Source organism: Fusarium solani (genome assembly GCF_023522795.1).
Source record: "Fusarium solani strain SB1 chromosome Unknown bctg00000002, whole genome shotgun sequence".
In the NCBI taxonomy this organism is placed as follows: domain Eukaryota; kingdom Fungi; phylum Ascomycota; class Sordariomycetes; order Hypocreales; family Nectriaceae; genus Fusarium; species Fusarium solani.
The window spans coordinates 109659-128543 of record NW_027072155.1 but is presented as its reverse complement, the minus strand read 5'-3'; the positions used below and the strand labels follow the sequence as shown (position 1 = coordinate 128543).

Sequence of the window (18885 nt, the reverse complement as noted above, 5' to 3'; positions counted from 1 at the left end):
TCTACACCAGGTTGGGCCAGCAGCGAATTGCCTTGAGTCGTGACGGCAGCTATCGAAGCTCACGCCCAGGGGCAGTCTTCACAGAACGACGAGAGGAGTATCTCAAGAGGCCATCATGTGAGGATTGGAGGAAGAATGACACGCGGCAATGTTCAACTTTGAAGCATCAGCAGACGCCGAGGCTCGGAGACAACCGCTACAGCATTGGGACCTTTGCTGCAGAAAATCGCCGCTGGAGATCATTCTTGACTCATTAGCGACTTGGCAGCCATTTAGCTCGGCCCATGACCTGATGGCTACTACATTGCGGATACGGAGTACCGCATCGGGCTCTAAAGCTCCAAATGTTAGAATGGGGGAAATCAGCTCAATCTGGGCTTGGCTGCCCAATAGGAGGGACGCTGGTGGATTGGATTTGGCAATTTGATCCTGATCAGATTAGATAACTCGACATCTGATTAGATCCCACCGTATTTTTCGTGTTGGTGGCTGTTTGACTAGACGCCTTGGCTTGTCGTATGACCATAGCTTTTCTCTCTGGATCCCACGCCCAGACTCTAAGCACCCCATGCATCAGCCCACACCTTTAATAACGCAGCGGGCCAAGCGCAGCTTTAACCATATTTCCGGGACGAGGGGATCTTGACTACCCGATTACCCTTCGGTCTCGATCCGTGCTGGCTTACACCATGGGCGGGGAGCAACGTGGGATGAACCATGGCAGGGGCTTGTGACTGAGTCTATTTTGCAGGTTAAATAATGGGCCTGCTTCCGTGCATCTTGGAGTGTTCATGCAGTATGCAGAAGCTTTACTTCGACACTCTTACCCCTACCTGTCTTGCTTCCTTCAGTATGGCTGATAACGCTATTCGGCCAAAGCCCGAGCGTGTCGATGACAAGAACCTCGAGGCGCAGGAGGTGCGGAATGACGACGCTGCCTCTGTGCATAGCGAGTCGTCTAGCATCCAGGCTGGTGTGCAGAAGGCCATGATTCTGAAGAAGGCATGGTCACGCACATCCTTGGCCATCGCTTTCTCAAGGTATGTTTTCTCTTCCTTTGGAGTGACACCGGCTAACGGAAGTCAGTCTGTTTTTAACCACTCTTGTCATTACCTTCTCTGACTACTCTGGACTGGTACTTGAGCCCTACGTGACCAGCGAGTTCAGGTCGCATTCGGCGATGAGCTCCGCTCGCGTTGTCATGAACATTACTCGCATCGTTGCCTATCCCGTCATTGCCAAGCTGAGCGATGTGAGTTATCGAGAGATTGGCTGTGAAAGACAAGGGTTAATGGCAAAATTAGGTCTTTGGTAGAGCTGAAATGTTCACCTTTTCCATCCTGTTCCAAACTCTGAGCTTCATCCTCTATGCGACGAGCAAGAACATCGGCAACTACTTTGTAAGAAATACCTTGCTCTTACTGTCCGTTTGTCTAACCCGTCAAAGACTGCAGGCCTCTTCGACGCAATCGGCGCCACTGGCTTCACTCTGGTCCAGCAAGTCTTCCTCGCCGATGCCACGAACCTCGTCGACCGTGCCTTCTGGTCAACGCTCCCCGAGTCTATCACCACCATCCCGGCGCTCTACCTGGGTACCATCATGGGTGAAGGCTTCCTCAATGCGACTTGGCGCTGGGGCTATGGTACATGGGCCATCGTCACTCCCATTGTCGCCATCCCGCTCATCGCCACCATTGCGGTCCTTCAGAAGCGCGCCAAGAAGCACGGTCTGCAGGTCAAGACATTCTCTGCTGTCGCGGGGTGCTCCCCGGATAGTCCGATGTGGAAGAAGGTATTTCACCTCATCTGGACCGAGATTGACTTCTTGGGTTTGATCCTTCTCATTGCTGGTCTTTCGTTGATCTTGATCCCCGTGTCTTTGACTGGCTCATTCAATCCTCAGCGCTGGAAGGAAGGTTCTTTCATCGCCATGCTTGTTATCGGCGTCATCTGCTTTGGGGCATTTCTGGTTTGGGACCTCAAGTATGCTCAGAAGCCTTACATCCCCTGGCGCATGGCCAATAAGACTGTCATTGCTGGATGTGCCATCCAGATGTTTGACTTCTTGGGATACTCGCTCTTCACCATCTTCTTCCCCAGTTATCTCCAAGTGGCGGGTCAGTTCTCCCCTGGCCATGCCACACGCATCGAGTAAGTCACAGTTACTACTTCGCATCTCCTGACAAGATTGCTAACGAGTCATTAGCAACTCCCTCCGAGTCGCCTTCCAGATCTCGGGCTTGTTTGTCGCCGTTGGTATGAAGTACACCAAGAATGCCCAGTACTGGGTTCTTGCTGGCCCTCCAATGGTGATTCTCGGTCAAGGAATCATGATCTATCTCGTCAACATGCCCAATGGTGGTCGTGCGAACGAGGCATCCTTCATTGCTTCCAAGGTTCTCTCTGGTGTTGGTCGCGCATTCTTCCAAACCGCTGGTCAAGTGTCGGTTCAAGCTGTGGTTTCTCGTCAGGAAGTAGCCGTCGTCACAGGCCTCTTCCAAGCTGCGACCAGCGTTGGAGGTGCCCTTGGTACTAGGTAAGATCACAGCTCTCTCATCTTCTCTTTAAGCAAATGACTGACTCGTGACAGTATCTCTGGAGCCATCTGGCGCAATACTCTCCCTACAAAACTCGCGTCCTATCTCCCCGAAGAGAACCGAAGCAACTCCACCCTCATCTTCCAGGACATCGTGACCGCCAAGGGGTACCTCCCTGGCACGGCAGCCCGTGCAGCGATTAATCGTGGCTACAGCGAGTCGCAGATGATCCTCGCTATCGTCGCCACGTGCTTCTGTGTGCCTAACCTGGTTATTATGTTTTTTATGAAGAATATGAAGCTTGACGAAGAGGATGAGAAGGATGAGAAGGGCATTAATCGCGCTATTGCCAAGATTGAGCAGCAGGGGGAAAATTAGGCCAGATCTATAAATAGCTCAAACCCGTTTAAGCCGAGGTAAAAAAAAACAAGGGAGGCTAATTACGTAATTTTATCAGCGAATGCCCAGGTCTAGGGTAGGGCGTACGGTCCTAGAGTGTTGCTGAAATAATATCTTGCCCTAAAAGCCTTTCTGACTGTTCCGCCGAGAAAGAGTAAATGTTAAATATCTGATGTTTTTTAAAATTCAGAGACTCCAATGCATCTAGATCACAACCTCCTCTTGGTGAAGAGAAAGTTTGACTTCACTGGGTGTATGTTCGACCGTTTCCTCTAAAGTGGATTAAGTCAGGCGTCACGCTTTTTTGCAACCATAACCAAGACACCCGAGATTTGCACACATGCCTGATTTGGCGATGAATGGACTATACACGTGCTTGGTAAACTCTGTCTGCTAACCTTCAAAACTAGATACAGAAGCTCAAGCTGTGCCCGCCTCTTTCCCAGCTCACGGAAGCACGTTGACATTCGTAACATCAGGGGCTGTCATGTGACACAAGCAGAGAAGGGTTAAAGTCACGTGACCAAAAGTGACTGTCTCAGAGTCCTAAAGGTGACGTCAGCTAGTCAGGGGTGTTCGTGCAGACTTGGGGTTGGGGCCAGGAAATGAGGGGAAGGGTTGAGACTAACGGACCCCGCTCGTGGATATCGACATGAGATTGGACCCCTATTGAGCCCTTGGAAACTTTATTCGTAAACTAGTGAAACTAGAGATGCCTTGGTACGATCATCTTCGAATGTTCCTGTCGGGTGAGTGATGGTCAATTGACTAACTAACAACCCGGTTGCCGAACAAAACCCCTCTTCCGACTTTGCCTTCACCGCCTACGCCTGCATCGACACCTAACCGCTCCGACACACCTGTTGAAGCCGTCCGCACTGGTGGTGCCCTGCCTCTGCGTGTCTGCTGCCAGGAGGAGAAGTGAGGGCTCTTAGTGACGCGTCCGTGGAGTACTACATGGCCAAGTCACACCAACTGGGCATTATTCATTATTCACCAGGAACAAAGCTACAGTATGATGGAAGATTGAAAGTTCATAAGCATATTTAAAAGATACGTATCTTGACCACTCCAGCCAACCCTTGTCTTATTGCAATCTGCCCTCGGGTCAGACTTGAGGCACCGCTGTCTTCTCCAGCCCCACCTTGGCCGCATATTCGAGTCCTTCAACCACTTCTTGGGGCTGCGAGAGGAATGGGGAGTGAGAGCCCTGGGAATGGAAGCTTGCTGCATCAGGCCCCAGCAGCGAAGCCATGTGTTGCTGTATTGGCAGCGCCAGTGCCTGATCGGCGTCGCAGAAGAAGTAGAAGCAATCGATGTCATGCCAGGGCTCATATGTGACGGTGTCAGTGAAGACACGGCCGGACTGGTGTTTCAGGGCGTCAAGGGCCTTCTTTTGAGCCTCTGGTTCCACGTCGTGATAGAAGATCGCTTCGGGTGTATCGGCGTAAACGTAATCCCCCTGCGCACACACCAATTAACAACAGTTCCATCACTAATGTAATCTTCATCGATTCCATGGGGGACTTACCTCAGGCCTCATCCATGGTAGAAACTGGCCTCCAAGCATTTCCTTGATGCTTTTTCCAAGCGGCGTCACAAAAGCCGCCAGATAAACGAAGAGTATCACACCACCCGTCTTGCCCTCTTGCAGGCGCTGCTTGTAGCCCAACCCTTCAACCGCGTTTGCGCCAACCAGGCCGCCGTATGAGTGCACAATGAGGACAACTTTCTTTCCTTCGTCTGCGAGACGCTCAACACTAGCACGCACAGCGTTCGCGTCGTCAGCTAGGCCTTTGGTGGGTGGTTCAGCGCCGACGGAAGGGTATTCAACAGCCTCGGTAGTCCAGCCGCGGGCGTGGAGAGCTTCCCGGACGACGTCGAAGCAGTCTGCGGTATGCCAGGCGCCTGGGGCAAAGACAATGGTAGGCTTGATAGAAGACATGGTTTCGTAATGGATAGTGTTCTGATAGTGAAATGAGTAAATGAGCTTCGGATGTGTTGTTCAATGAAAAGCAAACCCGAGGGGCATAGCACCAACATAAGTACTGTTGCATTGACTGCTAATCATGTTCATGGGCTAGTTTCAGGCTCTACCAACACGGGTCCGGCAAATAATTGACGTTGCAACCACTACGGGGGCAGCATGTCAAACATATGACGGAAAGGGGTCGACTGCTACCTAGTTGGCACTAAGAACCAACACCAACAACCAACACCCGGCAACCGACATTGGAGTCTCGGTTCTCCTTACCAGCCTTTTTACAGTAAGTCTAACCGCATTCACCTCGTTCAAGACTACTTTTGTCATATTTGCATTGTCTGAGCCATTGTTTACCAGAGCCACCCACCGCCTTCTCAATTCTGGAGCCATGGCCGCATCGGCAAAACTCCAGCCCCGCGTTGACTTGCAGGCCGACAGAAGCAGGGAACTCAATATTACGACAACAGTGGTGCTAGTCCTTTCGGCGGTGTTTGTTGCTTTGCGTTTCTGGGCGCGTCATATCAGGGCTGGCTACGGAGCCGATGACTGGATGACAGTCGCCGCGTTGGTACATACCTACCCAAGACCCTCCATCATACAGAAGAAGATCTGAACTTTGAACTCTAGGTGGCTGTTTTCATCTCTGGTGCGGTGAATTATACTAGTAAGCTGCAGTCTTCTTTCATCGACAGTGACCTGACAATTGCAGTGATCAGTCATGGGCTTGGTAGACATGCCAACGCTGTGCCCACCGCAGACCAGGTTGCCTTCTTCAAGCTCCTTTTGGCGTTTGAGTGCATCTATGTCTCAGCAGTGATGCTTGTGAAGCTCGCTCTGTTGCAGATGTACTTGCGCATCTTTTTATCCCGCGGCTTCAGGGTGTGTGCAGCTGTGATAGCCGCCATCGTCGTTGGCTGGTGGATCGCCATTGTCGCCGTCTCCATATTCCAATGTACGCCGATCAAGAAGGCGTGGATGCCGTGGATTAATGGATCATGCATCAATCTCAAAGCCTCTTTTATCGGTAATGCAATCCCAAATATCGGCACGGATGTTGCCATCTTGTGCATGCCAATGAGGCAGATCTGGAAGTTGCACGCCAACCTGGCTCAGAGGCTATCTCTGTGCGTCATGTTTCTCCTTGGCAGCTTGTGAGTTGTTCCTATCCCTCCTCCTTTCGGGCAATTGTAACGATGGGTCCTTCAACTAGTGTTTTGTTTGCCAGCATCTACAGATTCACCACCATTATGCAGTTCGACCCAGTCGATACTACGTGTAAGCGCCTACCATAGTAGCAATTTGACGAGAATATTCCTGACCTACAACAGGGACACTCGCCACAGCCTGTGCCTGGTGTGTCGTCGAGGTAGCTTGTGGAACCATCGCTGTCTGCCTTCCAACCTTGCGGCCGCTCATGGTGAAGATCTCTAAGCAGTTCGGCAGCTTCACTAATAGCAAGGGAGCACATAGTGGCCGAAGCGCAGTGGCCACAGAGCTCATCACAATAGGTGGAACTGGAGGCGCAAAGTCCGGACAGAGGCACTTTCAACGGCTTGGGAACGAGTATGAGCCGAACAATAGCCATGAGGAAATGGCTAGGTCAGAAGCAACGAGTCAGCATGTTGGGCAGAGCGATGCAAGCTCAGGAGATGAGATTCCCCTGCACAAAGGGGATAAGATTTCACAATAGAAGACCATACCGGCGTCATTTACATTACGAATGCTATTTATTGCCCTTTTGGAACACGCGCCACACTGTTCTTTCTTTATCCAAGAGTGTAAAAAGTGACAAAGCAAAGTTAATATTGCTTTGGGCTCAACATCTACAACTACCTATGTTGAGTACTTACAGAACCCCGTACTGCGACCGTGATCGTCGATTTACCTTGTCGGTTTCAACAATCTGCCCTCCCTCATTCAGAGGCCTAACCCTCTGTTTAGGATGCTGTTACTCACAGCAGCAATCGGGGTTTTGGCAAGTGTTGCACTCTCCCAAGGGCATATTCAGAACTAAATCTGCTTCTCAGACCATCTGTGCTGACAATGGTCGAGTCGGATACTTTGATTTCGGTAAGCACCATTGGAGCGTGCCCTCGCCCACCATCTAATACTATGGATCGATAAATGAGTCAAAACACCTCTTCTTCTGGCTTGCTGAAAGCCGACATGACCCTGCTAGGGATTCCGTAGTGCTCTGGGTCGAACCAGAAAAGCCTTTGGGTTTCCACTGGTCTTGATGTGTCCACCCATTTGCGGGGTCTAACAGTAGTAGATTGGTCTGGCTAACTTTGATAACACAACGTAACACAGCGCGCCAGATGCCCATTATCCTTTCGTGCGTGATTACGCATGGGAGTTGAAAAAGGGTGAGGGAAAACCGCCTGGAAGGGGAAAAACCTCAGTCAAATACAAAGCCCCTTTGGTGTCTAGCTTTTAACTACCGGTCACCCTCATGATGGTAGGATCACTGGAGAAGTACCAAATGGAATGAATTGTGCCGTCTCTGGGCCAGAAAACATTGTTCCCGTAGCTATCACTAGTCTTGTCGTAGAAATAGAAATGGTACGACTTAGTTCAGGTGAAGGAGAGACCGTTGTAAGTCAGCGGCCCTGTGTTCAGGTTCCAAGAGGTGATGCTGGTTGTCGCAGTCTCCTGTGCTGTGGGCTTCTTGAAATGGTTAAAGCCCGGAGGAGGAGGATAACCTGGCCAATTGACTTGGATATCGAAGGGCGTCTTATCGGACGCAGCTAAGAAGTTGTCGGCTGGAGTTGCATTGGCAGTTGACGTGGTTGTGTCTTTTGGGGTGCCAATCTTGAAAGGCCGGCCGTTCTTGCTCGTAGCGTCAGTCCACGTAAACTGATCGCTGAGAGGCACCTTGCTCCAATCTGGCTGGGGTTGGTTGTCGTTGCTCATGGTAATGACTCTAGTAAGGACCAGATATAAAGAAAGAGGGAGTTTGGCAGTGAGTTGGGGAGGTTCTATAATAGAGCAATGGTCGAATTTATAGTGCGGTATTAAGTAGGAAAGTGCTAAAATTGGCTATTAACTTCGGCTCATGAGACCTGCCAAATATTGGTAAGACATATACAAGTCTAGATCCAAAGATCTTTGTGTGGCGCTGGCTTATATTAGCTGAGATCTACGAAAGGGGTAATAATAGACGAGTGCTAAACATGCACAGCACTTTCCATTGAGGTTAGAGAAGCATGAAATCCACACCAGGCATCAACCAGTGTACCTGTAAATCGGGATATGTCGACGCATCACGTCTTCCCCCGCTGTCCGTTGCTTGTATGGTCAGTGGTAAGGAGCTCACCATCCAATGATAGTCTGACTCGTTGGGAAGGCCGTAACTTAGATGGTGAAGGGGGGCGGGGGGTCGCATGATCTAGAATGTCCAGCCGTGTGGATTGAATACAAGCTTGTTTTTTCTTGGCTTCTCAGCTAGCCACACTTTTGCCATTGCCCGCCTGCACATGCGGCTGAATTGATAGCTTGTCTTGGCTCATATTCCCATGGCAACTAACAAGCTTTGATCGACGGTTGCGAGGGAATAATTGTACTAGTTCGCTACATGTCTTGGTTTTCCATCTCGATAGTTCCTTGGCCTAGGCATGAACGCTGCTATAGCAGCGCCTGTTCTTGCCAAGTCTAAAAATACTTTAGGACTCTATGAGCTCAGCGACGTGAAGCTCGATGAGACGAGGCGTTTCGTCTCTCCACTCTTGAAGAGGAGAAGATTGACGATAGATTTGAGACAACAAAGCGGACCAGCTGATAAGACGAGACTACCGCCTGCAGCCACAGAAATCCATCACTGGCTTCGCGCGGCTAGGTTCTCTATCCGGATGGTATCCCGGTGCTCGTGGCGCTTGAAGGAAAACGGCATGACGGCCTGCCGATGACACCTTCCTAATGAGGGAAACATAGAAGGCTTGCCCAAGTCAAATCAGAACAAGAGGTGGTTGAAATTAAGAAATATGCTGGACTGGTCATGCTTGACTTGGTTACTGATAGCAAAGGCACAGGCTTAAATTGGCTACCTAATAAAACGACACAAGGCGGGGAATTCTGACCTCGATTGCAACTGCCTACTATATATCAGACACTGATCCCAGTGTCCTCTCGGAATGCCCCAAAGTGAAACGGGTCGATCAACACGTCTGGCCCGTAACCAGCACATACCAGTTGGTAGTGTGGGTAGCTCTTCCGCGAACCCAGCAGAAATTGCCATTAGGGTCATAGCACTTGTCAGAGGCGGCCTGAGCGCCATCAGCAACTGAGCCAAAGGAGTTGAGAGTCTTCCTCCCAGAAGATGTGTTGCACCCAAAAATACCCGAGTTATACGAGCCTATTTCGATCAGCCACTAGAGTCACTTTGCGGTTGATACGAGATAGAAAGGGAGAGACACTTACAGCTAACACGGCCACACTTTCCAGGATCATTAACGGGCTTTCCCTTTACCTTCCTCAGATACTCTATTCCCTTGTCGATGTAGTAGCAGTTGGCCCAAGTGTTGACGTTGCACTTAATGTTGGAGCTCAGGAATGTGGAGCGTTTCCAAAGGACACTGGCGGGGTTGTCGCTTTCCCTCTTATCCACGGTCACAAGTCCCTTGCCGTCAGTTTCATCGTCATGTCCGGCCCAATCTTAATCATAGGTTGGGTTAAGATCGAGAAGCTGAGGGTAGACTTCCTCCACGGTACCGGTCAGGTGCACAACTTCTCCATTGGGCTTGAGCTCAAGCTCCTACTTAACTGGGACAATCTCCATCCCGCCAATGGTGTCGACAGAGGCAGCCTAGTTGATGAAAATCAGTATGAGTCCATCTGGCTCTATAGAGAGAAGGGTCACATACATGGGCCACACCACCCAAGAGGGCGAGACCAGCGAGAGTAGCACAACGCATCTTGAGGAATGGATCTCCTGTTGAATCAAGAATGGTGAAGGTGTTCGGCTTGTCTGGAACGGATGAAGAGAAGAATAGCAACCTAGGTGTGTACAGAGGTAGACAGAAGGCTGGTGTAGAACAAAGGAAGTAAGAGCAAGTTTAGCCTGGGCCGTTCGACTCTTAAATAGTTTGATAACCCGCATCCTTCAAACGTTCATGTGAGCCCATCACGACGACTGATAGGTAGAGGCGCCTCGGCATAGGGAAGACGGGTGCGCGATTTGATTTGGGCACCTGATGATGGCATGGTTGAGGGACTTGTGGTGCAACTTGTAAGTAACCTCAAAGTCGAATGCTGGTTGCAGAAGGATTTTGGCTGCAGAAGGATGTTGGTTCTAGACGGATGTTGGCTGCGGAGACACCTCGTGGGGGACTCACGTTATCGAAATACGCCTCCTGTCCATCCAACATCAAATCCAGAAGCATAATCCTGACTGTCTGGAAAGAATCAGCGGTGAGAAATAACAACCTCAGCGCGACTCCGGTGAAGTTGGGGAAGAGAGGACAAACATGAGCCCGCGCAGAGCAATACAAGAGGCCATGCAGGGCAAAGGAAGATTTGACCTGGAGAAAATGGAAGGTATCACCCCACATACTGACTTATCATGGTAGATAGGTAGGTCCGGAAACGTTTATCAAAGTGCAGCGAATCTATCTACATTGGGCTACCTGTGCGAAACAACTGCCTGAGCGAAACAACTGAGACGTTGCAGCGAGGTAACAGAGAGGAAGGTGGCTGCCTACTTCTCTGAGCCCCTTGTCGTTCTCTATATGTTCTAGAAGTCTAGACTAAGATTCTAGAAGTTTAGGCTAATATTCTCATAGTCTTTGCTTAATATTACTAAATGGGTATGCAATGCAAGGTTATATTTTAAATTTTAAGCTTTCCTCTTAGATAGATGTCTTAATAAGAAATAGCAGGATACCCATTTAGTGCAATGCTTCAAGTATTGTCATAAAAGTAAATATTAATTAGTATAAAACTTTACAGAGGACTTTAAAAAGAGGCAAGAACTTCGCTCATGAGTGGAGAGCGTTGAGGAAGCACAAGCACCCGCCATGGGGCCTGCGGATCGGCCCGATTCCCCATGCTTGGTCTTCCATCTGCAACCAAGCACGGGGAACCAGACAGGTCTAGGCCTTCTCAAGGAACAGGCCCTGATCTGCAGGCTGAGTGCCGACTTCCGCCCTCCTTACCCAAACTCGGGTGACCAAACAGTCCATGTGCCTCAAGGAACGAGGTCCTTCCGTCCCCTTCGAGAGCAACCACCCTGTTAGCGATGGCAAGGCCGATTATCTCTGGATCAATCCCCCCAACGGCATTGTCCGCGCCTGGACCGATAACTACCCCGACAGTCCAGCATGGCTCGACAGCGGAGAGTATGCTGGTAGTGTGGTCATGCCAGGTACAAACATCCGCTTTGCCAAATTACAACCCCGGCCGCGCAAGCCTCGTGGGGGATGGTCATATACCCTAGCACTGTACTGTGAGCGGTAACAGTCAGGGCGGAGGAAAAGGACCCGGACACCTCGTGCACGAGGCTATGGAGATGGGTAGGGACGTGCACAGATGACTGGGTAGACGACGTAAACTTGAAGCCCGACGTGCAATAATAGAGTATCCTCTTATAACGGAGCTATCCTTAACAAAGGTGTAGCATTTGACTATATAACACCTTTCGTGATAAATAGCAAGGGACATCAAGAAGTTGATGTCGGAAATAAGTCGAGGGCAGAACATAATTATAGAGCTCTTGTTGTCTCCCAAGCAGTGAACCCTAGAGGGAGCCTATTAGACGTTTCTAACAGGTAGAAAAACAGACGGTATGAGGCACTCTTTGTAAGTGGCATCTAGACCTGTCACTCAGCAGACTACTGCCCTTGAATATTGACCGACCCCAATTGGGGTACATACGAGGATTTTCGTCTCAATCGAAAGGATGGGTGTCGGGTATCTCGACGCCCGCCTTTGCCACCGCAAGTTTCTCGTTTTCGGGGAATGCAAAGGATATTAAAGGGCGGGGGAATGATGGCCAGCGCAGAGGTAACATTTCAGAACTTTGACTTTACAAGGTCAATCTTCAAGCTGGATAAAACACGCCAGACGCTGAAGTAGTGAAGGTCAAGTGGGACAGAAAGGGTTGATAGTATGCAACTAAGGCTTTTGCCATGACTTGGATCGATCACATCATATATATACCTAAGGAAATACGAAACTGTGTACAAAAAAAGAGAGAAAGCCCTTGAGCCTCAAGAAATTGACTTTGTGGTCCATTCCGCCACGGTCTCCCTTGCCAACCCTCTTAGGCTTGTTCAACTTGGCCCGCCTAGTTGAAAAATCCATGAGATCCAAGAGAACCGAGAATTTTGCATGCTGTCTGTTCAGATGGGAGTGACGTCAACCCAGAAGCGGGTGTCGTCAGACTTGTACTTGGCGTCAGAGTCGATTTGGCTCTGAATCCACTCAACAGACTCGCGATAGAACTTGATATCTTCGGTGTTGGGATCCTTCAAGCCGGTAGCACCGTTGCGGTGGCCAGCGAACCACGTGTTATAACCATAATGATTCTGGCAGTCCCATCGGCTGGCCACATCGGCATAGATATCGGAGCTACGAGTTTGTCAGATGGTCAAGCCCAGGCGCTGGCGAGCTAACTGCTACTTACTTCAACTTAGCACCGTTGTTCCACTGGCTTTCGCTCTGACCCACGAACCCAGCGCGAGAGGCGCAGACGCGGAGCATACCCCAGTTAACCTTGAAGAGGCCAAAATTGGCGGCATCATCGGTCTTGCCATCACCTACCAATGTCATTAGCAATGCTCTAATGACGATTGAGGTTCCAAGAGGGAGTCGCTCATGCCCGTGTCATTATGAAATACAGTTTGACTGCACTCACTCACCGTACTTGTAGTTGGTTTGCATGTGCTCGTCCTCGAGCATAGCAATGGCGATATCCAGAGTGTTTCCACCGGCGTTCAAGATAGCTTGCTTGCGAGCACCCAGGTTAGGGACGGTGTAATGGCCACGATCCCCGGGAGCTGCAAAGACAGCAGCAGCGAGGGAAAGGATAGTAATGGCAGTGAAATGCATGGCGAATCTGGTTGAAGATGGTCGTGTTTGAGAAATGAATGCGAGTATTGCGTAGAGGTGATTAAAGCTCTTTGTATCGATAGCTGGAATGAGTAAGAGTGGAAGACTTTGATCATTGCAAGTAGTGCTTTTTATAACGACTTGACACGTTTCTTGATGGTCACCAGACAGGGATATGGCAAGGACGTCAGTTTGACCACTATACTCAAATTGCCACGGGTGGGCATGTTCCGAACTCGATCGAGCGACATTCCGTCTGTGACCTCTCAACCTAGCCTGGAGACGTGTGAGTAGCGGAAATAATTGTTCAAGTCACGGAAGATCTCCTTGTTTCAACGTGGCTATGATCTGTGTCGATGGAACAAAAGGGGTGTGTTGCGACAGCCCGAGGCAGCCGGATCCGTTCTGACGGAAGCCAATGGTGCTAAAATGGGTCAATGGCCCACTTACTCCATTTTCTTACGAACGAGAATACGGAAAGATTAACGGGTGCCTGGGAAGATCCTAGACTGCGTAAAGCTTATATTGAGGAGTTGCAAGGATCTGGCCGGAGCGATTCACCCGTTCGCCGACACGAGGTTGGTTACGTCAGTCGACCTGAATTAGTTTCACCGAATCCCAGCTCGGAACAATTCTCCGGCAGAGCGAGATCCGCTGGCGAGGATGGTGATGGTTACCTGATACATAGCGCAATGTAAGTTGCTGACGGTGGAGACGATCCGCCGGAGAGGAACCGAGCTGGCCGGCAGGGGTTGCATGATAGCATCACAACGACATTGAATTCACCGCCAGCGTAAGGATGGGAGGATCTTTCACAGCCTGACGACGCCTGAAAATAACGCGTCACTGGGGATCGAATCTAGTGCTAGGCATCCATAAGAAATGCAAGCATAGCCCCGTGGCGTCCAAGTGATTAACTCGAAACCTGCCAAGAAACCCAAATTCCTGATTCCATGCAACGGATGGTCGGTCGCCGTGTACTTGAAAGTGACGGAACAAAATTGCATCACAAGTGAGGAAGAGAATATGCCAGCAAAACAACAGATTGTTACAACTCCCTCACTTTCGAGTCAACAGCGAAGGATAAGAGGGCATGCTCCGCTCTGGAACCCCAAACACTGACACGCTTCTACATTCCTCCTAAAACACTCTTTTATTTACATTCTACAACATTCTTTTATTCAACCCTTCCATTCACTTTCACGATGCGATTCGAGATCGCACAACTGTTCACTTTCTTTGCAGCCGCGTCCCTATGGACGACATCAGTTCAGGCAGGCCCTGCATCTGCATCTGGAACCAAGTTCACCATTGATGGCGAGACGGGCTACTTTGCAGGCACCAACTGCTACTGGTGCTCGTTCTTGACCAACCGCGCCGATATCGACCAGACACTGGATAACGTCGCCACTTCTGGCCTTCGCATCCTCCGTGTTTGGGGCTTCAATGACGTAACCTCGATTCCGGGCAGCGACAAAGTTTGGTTCCAACACCTTTCAGCAAACGGATCTACCATCAATGTCGGGGAGAATGGCTTGAAGATTCTTGACTACCTCGTCAATGGCGCTGAAGAGCGAGGCATCAAGCTCATCATCCCATTCGTCAACTACTGGGGCGACTTTGGTGGAATGCGTGCTTACCTATCGGCATTCGGTGGCGCAAGCGAAAGCGACTGGTATACCAACAACGCTGCGCAATCCCAGTACCGGAAATATGTCAGCGCCGTTGTTGAACGATACCGAGACTCTGATGCAATCTTTGCGTGGGAACTTGCCAATGAGCCACGTTGCCCTGGGTGCGATGTCGATGTCATCTATCAGTGGGCTGCCACCACGTCCAAGTACGTCAAGAGTCTCGACCCTGGTCACATGGTTACTCTTGGAGATGAAGGATTCGGTGTGGATGGTGGCAGTTCTTACCCCTATCAGAAGGTCGAGGGCACGGATTTTGCCAAGTTTTTGACCATTGAGACGCTGGACTTTGGCACCATTCATCTTTATCCAAGTCACTGTGAGTTTACCTTGGAGCATGCTAAGTTTACTCGACTGATTGCGTTATAGGGAGCGAGTCATACGAATGGGGCAGCGAATGGGTCACCGCCCATGCCAAGGCATGTGCGCAGGCGGGAAAGCCATGCTTGTTGGAAGAGTGTAAGTTATCTTCTCACTCTAGAGGGTCCATGTTAACCTCCTATTTCTACTCTTAGATGGCGCTGTCGGCGAGCACTGTGCCCGTCAAGGTCCGTGGCAGAAAACTTCCAGAGAAACCGAGGGCATGGGAGGCGACACATTTTGGCAGTGGGGAGAGACCCTTTCCATTGGCAAGACACATGACGACGATTTTACCATTTTCTACGGCGACAGTGACTGGGAGTGTTTGGTTAAAGATCATGTTGCTGCGATCCAGGGGTCAACCTGAGACGCAACGTCCCAGGCGTTGCTCTGCCAAGCGGAGCATGGCACGTGGATAAGTGGTGCAGTTTCTTCGACATTTTGACAGGAGGGTTTTGATTCGTTCGCCGGTTTTCCCTCTCTATGTTACATAAAAGAAGTTGCAATAGCTTACGCGGTTTTATCCCGTCTTATCCCGAATCTGGTGATCCACGTCAAGGATGGACAACCAAGCCATTTCGTATTCTCATACCTCCTGAAAGCTACCACTTGCCTGTCTTGAAGCATTATGCTTTCCGCATATGTTTGGTTGTAGTCCTCTGTAATGCTGTTGCCCCCCCCCTTTTTTTTTTTTTTTTTTTTTTGACCACTATTCGTCTCTTTTAATCCGTAGCAACTGGTGTTCAGAGCAGACAAAACTCATGCTGCAAAGATAAAGGAGGTAGCAGTTTATGAAATGGTTTATATAATGGTATACTAATATTTATTACGATGTTATAGCATTGCAATGTAGACGCTGATCTTGCATATGGGTCGGCGAGTTTCTAGGCAGTGGGTAACGGCGTAGGCCAAACCTCAAAATCTATCCCATTGCTGTTCTTGCTAATAGCAGGACTACAGCTGTATCATCCTGTAGTTCTCTGTCTAATCTAAGGCTGACCGAGGTACTTGAACTTGGGCGACGGTGCCACTGATCCCGAACCACTAATGGCAATCCGAACTTCATCACCAGGTACAATATCGACGCAGTTGTCGCTCAACGTGACTCCATCCACTTCTTCCAGCACAACTCCCTTGGTAGGCCTCTGCGCGGTAATGACGTACTGTCCATCAGAAACATCAACCTTGACATTCCTTTCCGAAAGGTCCAGGTACTTCATCGGCTGCGGCCAATCAACACTCCTAGAGACACACACTCCATCGACAAGAAGTCGTACAGCAATCACGTGGGGTTCTTCTTTGCCATTGTCGACCTCCCCAGACAAGACCTCAGTAGTACCATTGCCGGTGATGGCGACGTCCTTCCGTAGGATCTTGTCTTTGATGTCGTTGCCCGTTTTGACCGAAATGAAACGAACTTCGACGTCTCCTTTGATCTCACGCTGACTGTTGACAATCCAGACGCTGAAAGGGGATTTCTTTGCCGGTCTCGCGTGGCACACGCTCCAGTCGTGATGATCGCGTTCGACTGCAACTGCGAGAGGTTCGAGAGCGCGGGCAATGGCGTAAAAGGCAGGCTTCTTTCGGAGGAAGTAGTCCACAATCGCCCATGAAATACCAGGCCAGCAATCGTTCAGCTGCCAGACGAGAACGCCTCCGCAGCGGCGATCATCACCCCATTGGCGTCGCCAGCCGCGGTATGCGTAGGTCAGCGCCTCACTCTGGCAGAGCTGAGTCAAGTAGACGTAAGACTAGAACAGTTATTAGCCACAGCAACACCAAGTCGGGTACAATCCTGTGTATCATACTTCTAAATCTTCTCGGGGACGAAAGTTTTCGACTAGGTATGTTGCGAGGCGCCGCTCATGTCCGTCAGCCTTGTTGTGGAAATCCATGGTCTGGGACTGTTGGAAATACTCGGCGGTATCAGTGATGAAGTGTTGGATGGTTGACAGAACGGGAAAGGCCTCCATGCCGAATTCACTGTTGAACCTGCCGCCCAGATTGTGGAAAGTCTGGTATTTTTCCTGTGTTCCGTGCCAAACTGCTGTCGGTTAGCCAGCATTCACCGACGTTTCGTTGCGGGAAACTTGCCATTCCATTGATGAATATCACCGACCGTCTTGTCATTCGTCGGCTTTCCACTGGAAAAGGGCGATGCAGGCCAGTAAACAACACCCTGACTCTCCTCAGCCACCGCCTCGGGCAAGAGATGTTCGTAGTAGTATCGAGCAGGGTAGTTCGTCTTTAACCAAGATTGCGGGTCTTTGTCCTCCCAATCGTAGTCAAGGTCGCTCGCCTCTTGAACTTGGTAATCTTCATTGTTACCGGCATAGATAACCACAGAGGGATGGTGCCGAAGACGCCGCACGTTCTGCTTGGCCTCATGACGAATCGAGTCAATAAACTCTGGCCAGACTGGATAGTTGCCACACGCAAACATAAAATCCTGCCAGACTAGGATGCCAAGTTCGTCGCAGGCATCGTAGAATGCGTCTTCTTCGTAAATGCCTCCACCCCAAACTCTAACACGGCCTGGTTATTTTATGTCTTCAGTGGGAGACTCTGGGAGACTTACCGTGTCATAATCTGATTGCCCTCTATCATCAGCTGCAACCACTGCCGATACCTGTCTGGCGTAATTTTCGGTAGGAGGCTGTCCGCTGGAATCCAGCATGATCCACCACAAAAGATATCAATACCATTGATTCGAAAAAAGAACGATTGACCGTGAGAATCGTCCCTCTGAATGAGCTCACTGCGTCGGAATCCCGTCTTCTTGGTCCAGCTGTCGAGGACTTGACCGCCCTTGATGATGTCCACTGTGACTTCGTACATGTGCTGGTTACCATAGCCGGCGGGATACCAGGGCTTTGGGTCTTCTAAAAACGAAAAGGTTATTCAATGTGTAGATGATGAATAGATAAAGTGAAGGACTTACTGATATTAAATGGAATGCTAGCACGGCCTGTCGATGGCGATGATGCCTCACTGGAAAACACAACATTGTCTTCGAAACGAATAGACAGGCATGCTTGGTCAAATCCGCCGTCCACCTCGATGTCAACGCTGCCTTCCACAGTCTTGAGATCATCAGACAATTCGTACTTTACAAACACATCATCGATGTGCGCATAAGACACCTCGAGCCTGACTGGTCTCCAAGGCCCAGCGGTCATGAGCTTGGGACCCCAATCCCAACCCTATTTCACATTAGTGATCAGATTTCCAGTGAGGCTCGGAGCATTAAGACTTACCCAGTGATATTGGGCTTTCCGAACTGCTAGCCGCCCAGCCTCTCCGTTGAACAGTACAAACTGGTGATCCGACATCTTCTCCTTGATCTCGCGACCGCGCAGCAACGCGCTGTCAAAGTCAATGGATAAGGTGTTGTCCTTCCTGAGCAGGTTTGTAACATCAACCCTATGACTAACAAACATGTTGCAGCTCTCAAGGATAACGGATTCGTTAAGCTTGACTTTGGCAAAAGTGTCAAGTCCGTCAAAGAGTAGGTAAACTGACGAGCCGTCTTTAGCGGGAGAGGCAAAGGTGGTGCGGTAGCTCCAAGACGTTTCCCCAACCCACTCGGCGTCGATTTCGTTCATGTTGAGAAAGGGGTCAGAGATGCTATGATTTTTAATGAGCAAGATGAAATCGGTTTTCAAGGCATCGCCAAAGTACTTACATGCCATTGTCCATCAGGTCAATATGGACCACTGTTGGCACTCGAGCGACAGGTTTCCACTCCTCGTCTCCATCCCGGCCGTTTTTGAAAGACCATCCTGATTCCAGGTAGGTTCTTTTAGCAGCAGCAAGCATCCTGAGAGGAGGAGGGGTGTGGCAATGAAACAAGATGAATGGTGCAAGGATG

General features: G+C 50.0%; 9 protein-coding genes across 9 annotated transcripts; 4 read left to right on the top strand and 5 right to left on the bottom strand.

Moving 5' to 3' along the window:
* Positions 1–852: 852 nt before the first annotated feature.
* On the top strand, positions 853–2915 carry MRS44_004003 (uncharacterized protein; the record flags this gene model as incomplete). Its single annotated transcript, XM_046277970.2, has 6 exons — positions 853–1040; positions 1087–1252; positions 1305–1400; positions 1448–2151; positions 2207–2536; positions 2591–2915. The coding sequence occupies 6 exons, from the start codon at positions 853–855 to the stop codon at positions 2913–2915; spliced, it is 1809 nt and encodes a 602-aa protein (XP_046124031.2).
* A 1129-nt stretch (positions 2916–4044) lies between these two features.
* MRS44_004002 (uncharacterized protein) lies at positions 4045–4881 on the bottom strand (the record flags this gene model as incomplete). Its single annotated transcript, XM_046273248.2, has 2 exons — positions 4045–4398; positions 4468–4881. The coding sequence occupies 2 exons, from the start codon at positions 4879–4881 to the stop codon at positions 4045–4047; spliced, it is 768 nt and encodes a 255-aa protein (XP_046124030.1).
* Positions 4882–5308: 427 nt separating this feature from the next.
* MRS44_004001 (uncharacterized protein) lies at positions 5309–6610 on the top strand (the record flags this gene model as incomplete). Its single annotated transcript, XM_065622012.1, has 5 exons — positions 5309–5488; positions 5548–5584; positions 5630–6071; positions 6155–6195; positions 6249–6610. 5 exons carry the CDS (start codon positions 5309–5311, stop codon positions 6608–6610), a joined length of 1062 nt encoding a protein of 353 aa, XP_065478084.1.
* Positions 6611–7494: 884 nt separating this feature from the next.
* MRS44_004000 (uncharacterized protein) lies at positions 7495–7833 on the bottom strand (the record flags this gene model as incomplete). Its single annotated transcript, XM_065622011.1, has 1 exon — positions 7495–7833. The coding sequence occupies one exon, from the start codon at positions 7831–7833 to the stop codon at positions 7495–7497; it is 339 nt and encodes a 112-aa protein (XP_065478083.1).
* Positions 7834–9074: 1241 nt separating this feature from the next.
* Positions 9075–9830, bottom strand: MRS44_003999 (uncharacterized protein; the record flags this gene model as incomplete). The annotated part of the gene is made up of 4 exons (XM_065622010.1): positions 9075–9271; positions 9337–9570; positions 9628–9670; positions 9780–9830. 4 exons carry the CDS (start codon positions 9828–9830, stop codon positions 9075–9077), a joined length of 525 nt encoding a protein of 174 aa, XP_065478082.1.
* Positions 9831–11094: 1264 nt separating this feature from the next.
* Positions 11095–11486, top strand: MRS44_003998 (uncharacterized protein; the record flags this gene model as incomplete). Its single annotated transcript, XM_065622009.1, has 2 exons — positions 11095–11278; positions 11374–11486. 2 exons carry the CDS (start codon positions 11095–11097, stop codon positions 11484–11486), a joined length of 297 nt encoding a protein of 98 aa, XP_065478081.1.
* A 768-nt stretch (positions 11487–12254) lies between these two features.
* Positions 12255–12963, bottom strand: MRS44_003997 (uncharacterized protein; the record flags this gene model as incomplete). The annotated part of the gene is made up of 3 exons (XM_046268561.2): positions 12255–12483; positions 12539–12671; positions 12774–12963. The coding sequence occupies 3 exons, from the start codon at positions 12961–12963 to the stop codon at positions 12255–12257; spliced, it is 552 nt and encodes a 183-aa protein (XP_046124027.1).
* Positions 12964–14168: 1205 nt separating this feature from the next.
* MRS44_003996 (uncharacterized protein) lies at positions 14169–15381 on the top strand (the record flags this gene model as incomplete). Its single annotated transcript, XM_046280416.2, has 3 exons — positions 14169–14973; positions 15024–15113; positions 15170–15381. 3 exons carry the CDS (start codon positions 14169–14171, stop codon positions 15379–15381), a joined length of 1107 nt encoding a protein of 368 aa, XP_046124026.1.
* A 622-nt stretch (positions 15382–16003) lies between these two features.
* Positions 16004–18833, bottom strand: MRS44_003995 (uncharacterized protein; the record flags this gene model as incomplete). The annotated part of the gene is made up of 7 exons (XM_065622008.1): positions 16004–16765; positions 16823–17058; positions 17130–17539; positions 17593–17896; positions 17956–18217; positions 18272–18641; positions 18700–18833. The coding sequence occupies 7 exons, from the start codon at positions 18831–18833 to the stop codon at positions 16004–16006; spliced, it is 2478 nt and encodes an 825-aa protein (XP_065478080.1).
* Between the last annotated feature and the right edge of the window lie 52 nt (positions 18834–18885).